This window comes from Akebia trifoliata, chromosome 6 (genome assembly GCF_017979445.1).
Source record: "Akebia trifoliata isolate Shusen 1 chromosome 6, ASM1797944v1, whole genome shotgun sequence".
In the NCBI taxonomy this organism is placed as follows: domain Eukaryota; kingdom Viridiplantae; phylum Streptophyta; class Magnoliopsida; order Ranunculales; family Lardizabalaceae; genus Akebia; species Akebia trifoliata.
The window spans coordinates 12,137,967-12,155,734 of NC_141380.1; the positions used below are offsets into that span (position 1 = coordinate 12,137,967).

At 35.0% G+C, this 17,768-nt stretch overlaps 2 protein-coding genes across 2 annotated transcripts; one reads left to right on the forward strand and one right to left on the reverse strand.

Moving 5' to 3' along the window:
* The first annotated feature begins 5,650 nt into the window (after window positions 1–5,650).
* On the forward strand, window positions 5,651–8,866 carry LOC147400241 (subtilisin-like protease SBT2.5). The gene is made up of 4 exons (XM_086444543.1): window positions 5,651–5,736; window positions 6,776–6,926; window positions 7,414–7,805; window positions 8,767–8,866. Exons 1-4 carry the CDS (start codon window positions 5,651–5,653, stop codon window positions 8,864–8,866), a joined length of 729 nt encoding a protein of 242 aa, XP_086300669.1.
* Window positions 8,867–11,082: 2,216 nt separating this feature from the next.
* On the reverse strand, window positions 11,083–15,393 carry LOC147400242 (uncharacterized). Its single transcript, XM_086445855.1, has 8 exons — window positions 15,183–15,393; window positions 14,487–14,577; window positions 14,199–14,344; window positions 13,856–14,099; window positions 13,659–13,763; window positions 13,326–13,508; window positions 11,806–12,010; window positions 11,083–11,694 (listed from the first exon to the last, which is right to left on the reverse strand). Exons 1-8 carry the CDS (start codon window positions 15,320–15,322, stop codon window positions 11,207–11,209), a joined length of 1,602 nt encoding a protein of 533 aa, XP_086301981.1. The 5' UTR covers window positions 15,323–15,393; the 3' UTR covers window positions 11,083–11,206.
* Window positions 15,394–17,768: the final 2,375 nt, after the last annotated feature.

A 17,768-nucleotide genomic window follows, 5' to 3' on the forward strand; every position in this document is an offset into this window, starting at 1 on the left:
TTCGTTAGGATGGAGATTTTAAAATCAAGTACCCTTTAAAAAAAAAAAACAAAAACAAAATCCTAATAAAAAATTAGCCAACAAGTGGATCGTTGTTGACAAACCATCTTTTACTAGTGTCACCCCAATTTCCATGTAAATCATTAATGTGACATTAGAACAATTGGTGTGTCAAAATAACAGATCACTCCACCAAAAAGAGGGTTGCCATTAGTCTTTCACAATAATTAGAACAACATTGAAGTATATTAGCAACCCATTTATAACCCACCAATTCTTTTGAACATAAATAACTATTAAATGTCAATTGGTATGTTAACATGATGGTGTGTCCATAAAAAAAATCGAGACAAATCAAGTAATTATAATTTTCATAATTAAGCGAAAATCACACAAGAATACACTTATTTAACCATGGCTTTCCGTTTAAACCATTGGTTTTAATCCCCGAAAATTTTAATAATTTTTCGAAAATGTCAACCCCAAAACCCCCCTCTTTGAGTGATCCCGAAATCGAACCAACACTCCATGGATTACAATTTTGATATTCGAGTTCAGCAACACAATGAATCCAATCAAAAGATTTTTTTTTTTTTTTTTTAAAGAATAACTCACACTCCTAGCAAAATCCGAAGTTCGCACACCAATAACTTGCAAAATCGGTTTTAAACATTCTACTCAACCAAAACCAACAAGATAAAAAAAAAAAGTGCAACGGTCCCTTCCACTTTTCAATCATCCTTTAGAATGGTAAACGGTCCCAAAATTCCAATTGGAATTGCACCTTCCTCAGATGGATCATGGACGGCATCTTCGAGCTTCTAAAACAATAATCAGTGAAATCCAAATTCTACAAAACCCATGAACATCAATGACCGTTCCATGAAAAGTAGAGAAAAAAAAAAAAAAAAAGCTCCACCAGGTTCGGATTGGGGAAGAAAAACTCAAGAAAAAAAAGAAATCAAATCCAAGAATCGAACACCGAAAACAATTCTACGAGTTGGCCGAACAAACCAAATAACAGCAAGGAATGGATCGACCATCAATGCTTAAAAAAATTTAATGAACAGGGGCTGATTCGAAACATCTTTAAGCTCGAATTCTCAACCCAAAATCGTTCAAATCTCTGCGTTTTTGATAATCTAAACCGCCAAAATTCGAAATTCTCTTCGACCTCAACCCATAGTCGTTCAAATCTTTGCATTTTTAATAATCTAAACCGCCCAAATCTGAATTTCTCTTCGACCTCAACATTTTTAATAATCTAAACCGCCCAAATCTGAATTTCTCTTCGACCTCAACCCATAGTCGTTCAACTCTCTGCATTTTTAATAATCTAAACCGCCCGAAGCTGAATTTCTCTTCTATAGTGAGAAGAGAAGTCGATTTCTCTCGGTGAGATCAAATAATTTGAGTTGATTTCGAAGGGAAAAACCTCAAGGGAAATCAGCAATCTTCAACAAGAACCTGATCATGCGAAGGTCTCACCCGATCGCACAAAGAGACCGGTTCGGTCTTCTTGTTGAAGAAAACGATAATAAGAAGAAAACTGATATTAAAAACTGCTGGGTTTGATAATTATAAATGAGATTCGACTACAAACACACCACCTTTTAGGAATTAAAACAATGGTTAACAGAAGCTTAAAATTTTTCTCTCTTTTTTTTTACTATTTTATTATTTTTTTGCTTTGCTTTCCTTATTGCTGTCAATGGACAGCACAGTCCCTCTATCAAAGCAAGACAATCACAATAATAAAAAATTAAAAAAAAATGAAAAAACAACAAAATAAATGAAAAAAAAACTACCACACACCTACAGAAATTAATCGAAATATTTTTTTTTTTATTTTTATTTTTAAAAGAAACGTTTAAACATAACCAACGCGTGTCTAAAAAAACGGCGATCTCCCCACTTCAACCACCATTAATCCATTAAGAATCTTTTTGGAATTTTGCATTATTTGGGATCACTCTAAACAACCCTCGATTGGGTATAAAAAATAATGCTTGATCAAATCATAGCGATAATATACCAAAATATCAACTGTTCAAATGCATACTCAATAATCGAACTAAAATAACAACAAATGGATAGAATAAATAGCTAAACAAACTAAAAATAATAATTAAAATAAAAATAAAAATAAAAAGCATTCTAGGTCACTTCTAACAATGCTCCAATACTTGGGATTTTTCAAGTTTGATCCCCAATGTCCCCAGTGGAGTCGCCACTGAAAGCGCCCTCGATCCGCGGGGTGCGCGGATCCACTTTTGACCCTTGAGGTTTGGGAGTCGCTACCTAGTTATTACGGTCTAGGAACCGATCAATGACTCTAAACGGATAAAAAAACTAATCTAGAACCAAAAAAAAGTTGAATTCGAGGATCATGTTACGGGGTTGGAAGGTGTTAGGCACCAACCCCGCCCGGCCAAAGCCGGTCTCTACTAACTTCCCAAATAAATTACATTGCTAAAAACCTAGATAAAAATAAATTAAAAAAATATATACCTTTCCGATAGCAAGGACTTTGTTCCCTCAGATCTGACAAAAATAGCTCATTGTACCGTACTCCCTTGCTTCGTTCTGTTTCTGGATTTGATTTCGGATCTCTGAGGCAAGGTATCTCCTTATTTTTGGATCTGAACTCTTCAAGTTTGTTGCGAATTTTGGGATGTTTTTGGAAGGCTTTTAGGCGTTTCTTAGGCTAAAATCGAAGGAGGGATGTTAGGTAAGGAGTTGGGGCTCCAAAACTAGGGTTTATGGGAGGCTATGGGGGCTTTTAGACCTATTTCTCTTAGGATTTATGATTTGATACAAAAATAGGGTGTGAGCACCTCTATTTATAGATTTTTTTAGGGTTGATTTTGATAGAGTTAGTGTTTAATTAGAGTTGTGTTTTAGTTATAATTGTTTTAGGTAGAATTGTGTTTTAATTAGAATTGTTTTAGGTAGAATTGTTTTTTAGTTAGAACTCTATTAGATAGAGTTATTTTTCAATTAGAACTCTATTATGATTTTGACTTTTGGTCTTATTTGATTGGCTTTTAATATTTTGACTTTAGTCTTAATTGATTGACTTTTAATATTTTGACTTCAGTCTTGCTTGATTTACTTTAATTTTGACTTTAGTCTTACTTGATTGACTTTAATACCTTAACTTTAGTCTTGCTTGATTTACTTTAAATTTTTGGTGACCCCTCCTCCATTATTTCTTTAATTCTTTGGACCCCCAAATGGAGGGGTCCTTAAAGAAATATCTCACGAACCCTCAACAATTTTACTTGAAAGTCAAATTGATAGATTTTTTAATTCAAAATATTAAATTAATTTCATCTATTTTTCACTTTAATTATTTAATATTTTATTTATTAATTTCGAAATTTTAAATTATAAAAATTGTGAAATTACCGTTTTGCCCCCGGAGAGGACTTTTCACGTTTCAAGTCGGTTTTTAATGTTCTAGGATGTTTTAGAATCGATTTTTCGTAAGGAATTCAATGAAAATATTAGTTTGTGTCATTTATGAAATTTTTGTGTTAAAATTGACGAAATGATTTATTTGATTTCGATTTGTTGTTTTATGTGTTTGAGAGAGTTTTCCTAAGCGTAACATAGGCTCTAGGATTTTTTTGAGGTTAGGGGTATTTTGGTTATTTGATAGTTTTTTAGTGATTTTTATTGTGAAGTTTCTTTCTAGTCTGCAAGATGATGATTTCTATGTTTCTGGGATCGTATTTTCCTAGCGTAGCATGATTTCTAAGGTTTTGTCAGTTCGAGATACCTCATCCGGATTTCTGAAACACATCTGGTAACAACATAAAGCAATGGAATACACATCCATCATTGGGAATCATTGCGATTAGGTTGACGAGTTGATTAATCAGGCGAGTACAAAAATGGGGTGTCTACAAGATATAGCGAGCTTTCTTTTCTTTTATCTTTGCTCTGATTGTTGTCAAAGTCGTCCTTTCAGATTTTCAATCTTGTGAGCTTGCCTTAATTTTTTCCTAAGTCACCCTTTTAGGTTTTTAACTTAGCAGGCTTTTTTTTCTTTATTCTAATTGTTGCCAAGACCATCCTTTCGGATTTTCAACCTAGCAGGCCCCATTTTCTTTTTCTTCATTTTTGAACTTTTGGAGTTACTGTCTGATCATGATTTGCTACCTTCCTTGACTTTTTCACAACTTGAGCTTAAGAAAGATTCAAATAGAAGAAGATTAAGAAGAAATCAAATTCTAAAACAAAGGTTACTAACCAAGGAAATGAACAATGAAAGACAAAAGAAAAGAATACATATGAATAAGAGAAAAATGATCATTTTCAAAATATCTAGAAAGTAAAGGATATCTCCTATTTGATAATTACATTACCAAAAACGGTATTACACTACGTCAAAAAAGCCCAAATTCTGCACTTATTTAGCATTAATTTCGACGGTCCAAATCTCATGTTTATATTTGCCGACTCAAAACCCGTAATTAAGCCCACCAAAATAAATCGACAGCCCTAGCCCAACGAACCATCGATTTTATTTTTTTTAATAAATTAAAATGAAAACTATTTCGATTTTCTGGAAATGAATGGTTTTAGAGAAAAGTTCAGAGATTGGGAATTTCTCTTCGATCTCCCTCTTCTCTTCACAAATCCCTTTCAACTATGAATTTCTTCTCAATTTCCCTCTTCAATCTACACTCACAAACTCTGAATTTCTTCTCAATCTCCCTCTTCGATGTACACTCACTAATCCCTTTCGACTCTGAATTTCTTCTCAATCTCCCTCTTCGATCTACACTCACAATGTTTTGACCATTCGAGCAGACTTTCGAGAAGCATTAGAGAACATTGAACACCGATCAAACCAGATATTCAAGAGGCATTCGAGAACACCGATTGATCAAACCAGAGCTAGCTCAAATCAAAGAACACCTAGCTCTTTTCACTTCATCAACGGAGTTTTGATCTACTTCAAATCCAGAAATCTTTTTCCAGCCTTGTTTTAGCCTTTTAAAAGGTACATTTTATAATTTTCTCATAATTTCAGTTTAATCTTGTTGAAATTCTATTTTAAATGCTTTAATCTAGTTTACCGAGCTTGTTTGTGTTAAAATGAACTTTTAATCGTAGAGTTATTAATGGATTTTTTTTGTAAAAATCCTAATTCATTTTTATTTTGAAGGTTGTCATATTCTAAGATGGGAAACATCTTAATCTTAAGGAAGTTTTTGAGAGTTTGGACTTGATAGGGTATACCTTTCAATGGTCTCATTGATCAATTTCTGGAAAAAAAAAAATATATTTTTAATGCCTCCCAATGACATTTGCAGATATGACCTCAATGTTGATTTGTTGGATGTGCATGCTGATAAGAATACCAAGTTGAATATGACATGCCAAGTTTACATGGTGTTTGTTAATTATTTATTCTTTATAAGAAATCTCAACTATCCATTTCAGAAATTTGAGTTCTATCACACTCACAAAGTCCAAAACAATTAGATTGGTAAGTTTTAGATGACAATTTTTGTAAAATGTCCTTTGGTGAAGCGTATTTTAACTTATGGTGAATGGCTGGTCATCCATGAAAAGTAGCTTTATTCACCATTGTAGACACTTGTCACTCTGGGTAAGGGATTCCCAATGATGAGCCATGCTCCAAGAGATCACTTTGAGTATCGAGTTCCCTGATATTCTCCATAGGAAATCTCACCCTGTTGTACAACCTCTATATGAGAGGCAAGATGGTACATTGGAGTCAGAAAATCATTACTCTTCTTTATCCTTTGTAATTTTCTATTTTTATTTAGTTGTGTGCTTTTTCTTGAATTACAATACCAATTACAGAGTCAAAATAAGTGTTTCTTTGTTTTTTTTTTCTTTGCTTTGTGAGCACCTTTTTTTTTATGCTTCTGTTTTTTGTTGTTTATTTTATTTTTTTGTTAACATATCTCCTCCTAATTCAACAGTATTTTATTTAATTTTTTGTTAAGAAATGTTGATCTCAACAATAAAATAAAATGTTGATTTTGATGGTAGAAGAATTAATCTCAACAAAAAAAATTGTTTTTCAGTGAATCATAAATCCATTACCCTCAAACATTCAGCAATAACCTATGTTCTGAAATTCATTAATAGTGAAAGTAGTACATTAGTGTTCTCATGCAGGTATTTCCTATGGTTCAAATCTTTGTTCTGTTTTGGGATCTTTGATCAGGCTTTATCCGAAATATAAAATGCAAGTGATAAGAATCTGATTTTAGCAAATTTGGTTCTTCACGTGTCTGAATTAGGATTGTGGGCTTCAATGAATCTGGTTTGGTCTTCATTGTCTTTATAAGTAGAATTTAGAATTTAACAATAGGTTGATAGTGGTTTTTAACTTTTGTTAAAAGCGTTTTCTAAAGTCAAAAACATGTTTGGTGGGTACTTGACTTCTAAATCCCCTCATAAGCTAGAAACCAAATGAAAATTACTACCTTTTTTGATGAAAATGTATCCATCTTTTACTTAGTGAAGAAAAGCCCCTGGACTGTTACTAGGATTCTCTATTTACTTATCTATACTCATACACATCCGAAAACTACTTTTTAGTTGATTTCACCAAAAAACCCATAGCTTCTAGCCTTCTAAAAGCACTTCTAGACCTCAAAAGCAGGTCTTAAACATTGTCAACAATAGAAATGATGCTATGAAGCACCACTACATGCAAAAAGGGGTAAATTTGCTTTACTTTGTTTGGTTTGGTAATTATGTTAAACATATGGTTACTTTGTAGGAGTGATGAAAATGCTATGGTGTACAAGGAAAGCATAATTAATGTGCATGACAAGTTCCTAGAGTCTCTCCTCCAAATAGGCTCCTACACCAAACTTTACAACTACACCCATCTTCTCAATGGATTCGCGTTACATGTCACGTTTGAAGAGGTATCTATATAATGCGTTTTGGTTAGAACAAGTAATCAAAATGCCTAACCATCTAAGTTGCAAGGGTAGTTAGATGAGTCTCAATGTAAAAGTTCTTTTGCATCTTGAGTTACTGATCTCCCTAAAAACAAAATTACTTGGTGGCAACACCAAACATTGAAGTATATTGGTTGATTTAAACCATTGGACTTAATCTTGATTTAAATCATAAAACTTAAAAATCATGGAAACTAATAAATGAGAATTACACCACTACAAAGGGATATTTCATGTTAGTAATGAAATTTGCACATGACTTCTATTTGTTCAATATGAGGCCTATAACTTGCTCTATTACTCATAATTTTTCATAATATATATGGTCTTCATGTCATCGAAACAAATATAAGTATCAACCATAGTGGTATTCAATATCTCTCATCAAAGTATTATATCTTGAAGTTTTGTTACGTACATATTTAAGAACAGAATGTTGATATTACTGTAGGGTCTCAAAGTTCTTCGAAATGCAAAAGGAGTCAGAACAATCCATGAGGACTTAAAGATGGTGAAATTAACGACACACATACCTGAATTTCTAGGAATCCCTACTAATGTTTGGCCAACTTTGGGAGGACCACAGAACTCTGGTGAGGGGGTGGTGATAGGTATTATTGACACTGGCATCAATCCTGACCATCCCAGCTTTACTAACAAGTCATCAAAAAGCACTCCTAGAAAGTTCAAGGGAAAATGTGAGATAGGTGAAGCGCTCAATTCAAAAGCATGCAATGGAAAGATAGTAAGGGCACGATACTTTGCACGTGTTGCAATTGCTGCTGGTGATTTTAATGCCACATGCAACTATTCTTCCCCTTTCGATGCTGATGGTCATGGAAGGCAAGTCGCCTTATATATGTATAGGGTTGGGATCAAGGGACAACTATTAGTTACAATTTTTTTTTTATATTGCTCGGATGCCATCCATTTTACAAGATCCAATGCATTCCAGCGATGCTGTGATGTTAATCCCAATACACTAAACCCATTTTCCTGTTAGGGTATGTTTGATTGCACATAGAAAATAGGGTGGAAAATGAATTTCCATGGAAAATGATATTTTTCAAGTGTTTGATTGCACATGGAAATGGAAATTCATTTTCCACCTCAATCAAAAAGTCCACCAAAACATGGATTTCACTTTCCCACCCATATGAGTGGGAAAGTGAAATCCACCCATATTTTTCATCTCCAATTTTTTCACACTCATATCTTCTTCTTCACCACCACCACCACCATTACACTAACCTCACCATCGTCACCATCACCATCATCGTCGCCGTCACAGTCATCACCATCTCCGACCACATTTCCTCTCTCTCTCTTCTTCTTCTCCTTCTCCTTCTCCATCCCTCACCTCCGTCACCACCTCCACCACCATGTTCTCCCCTCATCTTCTTCCTCACTTACCTCTGTTGCCATCGTCACCGCTACCACCACCGTCGCCACCGCCGCTATCACCACCACCGCCACCGTCACTATCATCACCACCGCCACCACCATTGTCGCCACCACCGCCACCGCCACCACCACCGTCGCTACCATCGCCACCGCCACTTATCTTCTTCCTCTCCCCCTTCTCTCATCTTTCTTTCTCCTCCTCCTCTTCTCCATCTTTTTTTTTCTCATTTAATTTTCCCATGATTTTATCCAAGTAAAATCAAACAATAGAATTTGATTTTTCAACCCTACCTATTTTCCATCAAAATTTTTCCATGGATTTCAAATTCCAAGGAAAGTCACTTTCCATGCAATCAAACATACCCTTAATGTTTTTTGATTTACTGATGCAAATTAACAGCCATACAGCCTCAAATGCTGCTGGAAACTACCACACTCCGGTGATTGCTAATGGATTCAAATATGGTTATGCAAGCGGTATGGCTCCTGGAGCTCAGTAATATATCAACATTTACATTTCTTCTTCATTCATGATTTGGCATACAAACTTGAATGATCAATGTGCAAAGTTTGAATTTTTGCTTATATATGCGGTAACTGCTCATATCTTAGAAGGTGTCCCTTGGTGTATGTTATTGACATTGTTAATTGATAAGAGTATTAAGGGATAGGTGCAAAACAACTTTGGATTTAAGGGCTTTCAAATAAATCCGAGAAAGACAAGAGTATATGGAGTGCAACATTAATAAGTATACACATGCAGATGGTGCATTAGTTGAAATTGACGTGAAGAGTCATTTACCGTTTTGTGTGTGTGTCGTGTTCATGCAGATGTATAGAACAGTGAAGAGCACTGGCACGCTTGAATGCATAAGAAGTCTCCAAGGTTGTTGCTAAGGCAAGGAAGAAGTCTAAAGTCCTTCAGCCTATGGTGAGGCGGGACGTGCCTTTGGGGCTAGAAACAAACAGCAGTGGCTGGATGGTACCAAGGCATAGTAAGCGTGTCCGTCTCCCAAACTGGAGTAGCCTTTTCAGCTCTATGGGATCATCTTCATGGAGTCAAACAACATAAAACTTTGAGTTGGCCAACTAGAACCAATGAACTTTGGGTGTTTTTCGATCTCCAAAAGTTGAAGGTGAAGATCTAAAATTCTTTCATTTGTGGTACAAGGGGTTCCATTCTTTCATTTCGATGTCGAGAAGTCTTTCAAGTTACTGTGGAATCTAAATTCAACGGAAAAAACACTCATTGTACATGATTGAACTTGGTTGTTTTAGGTCCATGCCATCAAAAGTGGATGGTAAAACCTTGTTTTAGGTTTTAGACTTCATTACATTGATGTATGTGAACATGATCTCAGGAATTCTTACAATTTGTGAGATTAAAATTTTGACTTACATAAGTAAATTTTTTTTTTAAATCTTATTATTCTTTGATACTATGAATTGAATGCTTGAATGCAAATTGGGGTGGATGGGATGTGAATGTCGATATGGATATGAATGTGTGATTTTTTTCGCAGGTATGAGTTGAAGACAAATGCATAAAAAAGAGTTTTCATTAGTCTTTAAATTAAGTCGACAGTCGAAAATATAATATTCGACGGTCTAAAGCCGTCGAAATTCTGTTAAAAATTCTAAATTCGACAATTTTGGGCCATCGAATTACTAAATGTGACGGTTTTGGACCGTCTAATTTTTAAAATTCAACAGTTTTGGGCCGCCGAATTATATAAAAATTCTATGGTTCTCAACCGTCGAATGTTTTTTCGACAAGGCCCAATTTGACGGATCAATTCAACGGTCAAGGCCGACGAATAGTTACATAATTCGACGGTTTTGGGATGTCGAATTTTGTGTATTTTCACGTAGTGTTATTTTTCCTTAGTTAAAAAAAAAACAAGGGTATAAAAGTAAATTTAAATAAATGCAAGAACATTAGTACCCAGTTTAGTAAAAAAACAATTACATTATCATATAGGGATATCTCCACTTCTAATCTAATCTAAATATTTTAAAAACACATTACTTTCACTGAGATGCCAAAATTATTGTGCCATATTTAGCATATAGGGAATCTGCCCTATTCGGTAATGAAAATTCTCTTGTTTTACTTACATGCATTTATTTAAATTTAGTTGAAAATGATTATAAAATTAAATTTACATATATCCTGTTTGATAAAAAAATTTCAATTACCATATAGGAATATTTCATATCTTCTAAATACTTTAAAATGCTCACGCTCACAAATGGTTCTTCTGGCTTATTGGGTGCCCTATTTTGTACTAAGCTGAAATGATAAATGATGTTCTGTTGCGGATACATCATAAGACTGAGGTTGTTAATTTTGGTTCTATTGTTGGGGACAACTTAGAATTATTGTTGAATTTAAAGAATTGTATGTATAAAATGTATCAATATCAGACCACTCCAAGAACATATTGCAAATTTTGATCAAGAGATGATCACCAAACTAATATAGAAAACATTTATATCCTTTAATCGCATCAAATAATTTAACAGGGAAATCTAAGTAGAAAATGTTAACTGAGATCTTTCAAAGATCTTTGATTTAGATATTAAATGCTTTGTTAGATAAGCCAAGGGTAAGATTATAAATGGTTATGTGATTTCTCAAACTTTAGCCACAACCAGTAAACATGCCTAATTAAATTTAATATCAAAATCAATCCTCACAAAGGTGCAAAATAGATTTAAATGGTATCTGTAACTAAATTATATAAAGGCAAATCTTGCCCAACTAAATGGAAAAAAACAAAAAAAAAAATATATACTAGAACTCTCAATGTAACTATGCAAAGAAAACAACTAGCTCCCTATGTTGATGTAATCGGCTTGGTTTCTAGACCAAACCCAACTGGGAAGAGTGGGTCATAATGTGCATCCCCAACGTTCATTGGGAGCTGATCAACGGTCTTGAACCAAGTGCGCGAAAGCTTTCCAGTAAATCCATAGTCTCCGAAGAGAACGTCAGTCACACCTTGACCTTCAGTGCCTGGGAGCCATGCAGCCACAAGGGCATCCATCTGGGAGAGATAAGGCTCAATCACGAGAGGTCGGCCAGAGACGAGAACGACAACGCACTTTACTGATCCACACACGTTTGTGATTGTGCTCGGCCCAGGTTCAGGGATGGTAAGATTCATGTTGTCTCCTGCAGTCTCTGCATAAGGAGACTCGCCCAAAACAACAATGGCGTAGGAGAAGTTGTTGGACTTGACAAAGTCGGCATCTGGGTTCTCACTGTAGACGATTTCGGTGCTTGGGTCAACTGCACTTGTGATGGCACTAACGATGGTAGTTCCTGCTCATTATTTAGAAGAGTGTTCCATTAGTGAAAATGCTTTCTTATTAAAATTGGATACTTGTTTCTTTTTATAAAAGAGATCAATGAATGTAGTGAAGGGGCACATACCAGATGTGAGGTTATTTCCTTCAACTCCTTGCCACAAGATTGTCCACCCACCACATTGATTGCCCAAATTGTTGGCATGGCCTCCAGCAACAAGGATCTTCAATGCTTTCTTGGGGAGAGGCAACACGGGCTTGTCTGCAAATTCCCCATTCTTCAGAAGTACAAGTGATTTCCTCACAGCTTCTCTTGCCAAATCTCTATGTGCCTGTTCAAGAAACCAGTGGTTTCATCATTAGTAGTAGGGGTATGGGTAGCAATCTCAACACGACCCACCCGCAAACACAACTCGAAAAAGACATGAAGTTAGCTGGTTTGCGTCAAGCCTAATTGGGTTTGGGTCATAATAGTGTCAACCCGTCTAACATGATTATTAAATGGATTGGATTTGGGTTTTGGGTGTCAAACCGCCTAACCTATTTAGTTAATCTGTGTAATCTTAAATATATCAGCAATTATTTAAGAATTTTTTTAATTACTCATTTTTCTAGAATTTCCTAGAACTTTTTCATAATACATTTTTTTAATCAAATTCTATAAAATATAAAGGGTGTTTTAAGATATTTTTAAATTAATAAATGGTTAAGCTTTAGTTTGGGAAAGAAAAAAAACAATTTTCTTAATATAAGTTATTTATATATATTTATATTTTTTTACTCCATTTTTTCATTAAAATCTAGAGGTATGTAGTGTTTGATTCTTAATATTGGCAAAATGACTCTCAGTAAGATTTAAGATATTACCAAGTAAGGCTGTTATGTCTCATGTGATAATGAAATACAGTTTGCTTAGCCAATAATAATAATAATAATATTGAAAAACACTTTCTTTACTGAGTTAGTAAGGAAAGTGTTCTAACCACATCACCTTATGGCATCCAAAAACATGATCTAATGCCACATGATTGTTAAGGACAAAATATTACCAAGATTTAAGATATTACCAAGTAAGGCTGTTATGTCTCATGTGATAATGAAATACAGTTTGCTTAGCCAATAATAATAATAATAATATTGAAAAACACTTTCTTTACTGAGTTAGTAAGGAAAGTGTTCTAACCACATCACCTTATGGCATCCAAAAACATGATCTAATGCCACATGATTGTTAAGGACAATATTCTACAAACTTTGAAAAAGAAATTCAAAAAAAGTTATTTTTTACCATTAAAATTAGTTTACAGTTGTGTGACTTTATTTTTAGTAATGACATTTTATTTTTGGCAGTGGAAAAGGACCTTATTTTTTCCAATAAAGATTAGAATTTTATTAAATAGGGCTATATATGGGTTGGGTCAGGTATACCTATTTATAAATGGGTTGGGTTTGGGTTTGGTAAATTTTCATAATACCCTTACCTCAACACAACACGAACACAACCCGACCCACTGCATCCCTAATTAGTAGTAGACAATGAACATTCATTAAAAGAAACACAATAGGTCATGGAAGTAATCTTTCATGGGTTCTGATGGAGTTGTGTTATTTAAGGACTGAAAGAATGCAACTAATGAACGAACAAACCTGGCTTCCAAGCTGATCGACCAGACTGAAATCAGCCATAGGGTTTTCAAATAGACCCATGGTGAACTTAACACGCAAAATTCTCTTCACAGCATCGTCAATCCGGCTCATGTGAATTTCATTGTTCTTGACATAGTAGGCTAAATCATCAATAAATTCGGTGTGATTGTAGGGAACCATGACCTGCAAAATACCCGGAATGAATTGGAGCTTTAATGATTTTGTGACATATTTCATTGAAATTTAGTTATATCGGAGAATGATAAAGGAAAAGAAAAACACTGTTAAACCAAAGTTGAAATTTATATATAAAAGGGAGCCACTGTGTCTTACCATGTCAATGCCGGCGTGAATCCCTACTTTGAGAGAGTGTGAGTAGTTAGCATGAGGTGGTGTGGTGATCCTGTCGATGCCTTGCCAATCGGAGATGACAAAACCCTAATAATTCAGGCAGAATACACAATAGTTAGACTTGTTTCTTCAAGTTTGAGCAACAACAGAGAAATCCACATTTACTAAATGGCTATTACCCTGAACCGAAGTTTGTTCTTGAGGAAACCGGTGACAAGTGCACGGTTAGCATGCATCTTCTCTCCATTCCAGCTTGAGTAGGAAACCATGACAGTTGAGACACCCTTGATGATTGAATTGTAGTAAGCAGGCATGTGGATGCTGAGCAAACCATGCCAGTCGATCACTGTATTGTTCTCATTGATGCCCTTGACTGTGCCACCGTCACCCACAAAGTGCTTCGCACAAGCCGCAACCTTTGTCCTACACAGAGTTAAGAAGATAATTGTTATGGATTATAAACCAAATTCAACTTTATTGTGGAGTATATGTGCTTAAAAAGAGAAGGAAGTAAACTCTTACTTTCCACCAACATAAGGGACTCCCTTTCGAGAACCAGGTGGGATATCTCCCTGTAATCCAGGAATAATTTCTGTCATTGCTTGGACGATCGTGTGATCCTCACTATAACTCTCATAACACCGACCCCATCTTGGATCTCTGCAAACCTGTATAGGTTCAAAAAGATTAAAACTCAAGAAACAGAGAAAACTCAAAGCCTCAAAATTGCTTACCCAAAGTAAAACTAATTCAAATACATCAGGAATTTAGCAGAATGAAAGCAAGTTTTTGTCGGATTTGGTTATTTACCGCAATACATGGGGCAAAAGCATATTGGATTCCTGTAGCCCTAACTTCAAGAGCAGTAGCAGCACCAATTCTCTTGACAAGTTGTGGATCCCTACATGATGGGAAGTTGATCATTAATAGCGAGTTAGACATGAGAGAATATCGATAAAATCACAGATAGATAAAAGCACAAATCTTTTTTAATTTTCTAAAGTTCTATCAAGTTTAAAATTTCTACTACAGTTAAGGTAGGATAAAAGACGCAATGGACAATTCAAATTTCACTTAGATTTTCAATGATCGGTTTGTGAGTCAAGCAAGTAATCATTCCAGTGCTCCAATCAAAATACTTAATTGTTTCTTTTATTTTTTATGTGCGGTGTAGATTTAACGAAAATAGCTAGCCCTGCAACCAAGCAAGCCTTGTTAAAGTTAAACTTAACTATGGCTTTGAGGACCTGATCAAGGTGAACCAAAATGGAAGTCACAGAACCCACTCTGTACTTCTCAGTGGGATACTCCTGCTAAATTATATTTCAAACATAATCAGAAGATCTAGTGAACAAAAGTTAGCGAGTTTTTGATTGCTGATACAGTATTATTATATGAGAAAGTTTGGTGGATATGGTATCTGAAATTGAGAATTCTTGAAAATTTGATAGATGCTAACACGTACTATAAGAGCAATTTCCATGTAATGGAGTGTTAGATACTTGCCTTGTACATCCAAGCCCAACATTGTGGGGGAATACCGTCGCCTTGTACACATTGTTGTGTCCATGAACCGCGTCAATTCCATAAATCATCGGAATGCCAAGACGGCTAGATAGAGAACCATTCTGAAAAGCATTCACCATGTTAACCCAGTCCTCTGGAGTGGCCTGAAGACGTGGAACACTTCCTCCACCACTCAACAAACTCCCTGAAAATTACAAACAATCCACATCGTCAGTCCATTTTATTTTCTGCCTCTGCTATAGTTGCCAAGCAACATAAGAAGAGAAATCCCACAAGAGGGATCATATTTCTTCTCCACATTTCTGTTCTTTGATGTTTCTGAAATCCTGAAAAAGAACAGAAGCAAAGAATCAAAATGTGGGTTCAAGGATTACAACTGAAACCTCCTAAAATCATAAACTTTCAACAAGTAGAAGTGTGAAATATAAGCACTAAATATTTGAAAAAGACGCATAAAAAAAACGCACAAACTGTCAAAAGAGTAGGAAAATTACTAACTATATAACTTCGACGAAAAACAAAAACACACACAAGATCGTTCAATCAATTAGTCTAGAACATTGAAAACTTAAAGATAAAGATCTCCTACTATAAAAATCCGGAAAAAAAAAAATTCAAGATTTTCATGGATAAATATTAAAATTAAAAAAAAAAAATGAAATTACAAAATTGTACCAAATGTACAATTGTAAAAGCTGAAGAAGCATAGATTAATCAGTCTATTTAAGCTAAGAACACTGAAATCTTAAAAGATTAATTTTTTAGCAATAAAAACCTAATAAAAAAAAATTCACATATTTCACGGATAAAAATGAATGTAGAACTCGAAAAATTCAACCTTCAATTCCAGAAATCAAAGAAAAGCATTTGCATCGATCATGGAAACTAATAACGATTCGAAAAGAAAGGGAAACTCACAAACACTCTGATCTTTTGTCCTACGAATTATTTCGAGAGAGGAAGATTTCTTTCTTGAATAAGAATTCTAGGGGATATCGGGGGGTATTTGTAGATTTCAGAAATCTGTCAAACGAGAGTTGGATGAGTTCTCGATGGATTTGTACTTCGAAGTTCGTGTGAAATTTGAGGGTCATTTTTGTAGTAAAATGTTTTCTAGAATCCACATTTTGCTGTCTCGTTTAATAGAAAAGTTTGATGACCATGGTAAACATTCTGTATGATTTACCCATCTTTTGATGGAGAAGGAAAATGCGGGACTGACTTACTTTGACACTGCATTCAACACTGTGCTGATGTGGCAGTGTGTAGAGCACGCTAGATTTCTAATTTGTTTCTTGAGGAATAAATTTATGGCACACTGCACGTTGTCACATCAGTGCAGTATTGAACACATGCTGAGAATGTCAGCTTAGAACAATTAAAAATTAAATCCACTAAAATAGGAATTGAAAGTTGAAACATTCCTAATTTGTGAGCCCCATGAGCAACGTACATTACTAATTTGGGGGTCTCACAATTTATGGTCGGATAAGATCAAACAAAGCCTCCATCACATAGAACGTAAGAAAGTAAGAAAGTATATAAGTTATATTATAGGAAAATGCTGGAATGACACAAAGGTGACAAAATTGATGTGATGGCGCGCACATAATCATAGATGCTTTTTACTTGTATCTCGCGGAAAAGCATCTACGGTAATATGTTGGACACCACATCATTTTATCATCTTTGTGTCACCCCAGCATGACTCTTATATATGAAGTTGGTTTAGTTTTGAATATAAAATTGGATTTAGCCTTATACGAAGTTGATTCCATTTCTATTGGATCGAGTTTGGATCCTACTATTGAGATTCAATAGGAATCCAATCCAATAACCATATGATCTAATGTTTATCAAATTAATTTTGAATCCAATCCAATTCTTATCAGATTGGTATCAAATCAATTTGATATCATCCAAACCCTATTCCAAAAAAATAAAAAAATCGAGCCGGGATAAATCAATATAGCAAAACATACGCGATTTATACATGGTTGACATTAGAGATGCAACTTAATTCGGATCAAATCGAGAACTGAATCAATCCGTGAATTTTGGATTGGGTTAGTTCGGTTTTAATTAAATACGATTCGATTTCGGATTAAAAATAAATAAAAACTGATGGGTTCTGTTCAGTTTTCGATTCAGAATTTATATATAACCGAACCGAACCAAGATATTTTATTTTAAAATAAAATGTAATTTTTTTTTCAAAACCCTACTCTCCTCCACTCTCTCTTCTCTCCCATGCGACCTGCAATCTACAGTTTCTCTCTCTCTCTCTCTCTCTCTCTCTCTCTCTCTCTCTCTCTCTCTCCGCAGCTAATCTGTGCCTACGCTTACAACCTTCGACTGCGACTGCACCTAAGCCTGCAACCTCCGACTGTAACTGCACCTGCATCTACAACCTCCGACCTGCGCCTGCGGCTGCAACTGCAACCTGCGACCGGTTCGTTCATCTCTCTCTCTCTCTCTTTCTCTCTCTACTTATGTCATGTGGCCCTCAAATGGTTAATCCATAAATTGGACAGTTGGATTTCGATTGAAATGGAGGAAATTTTG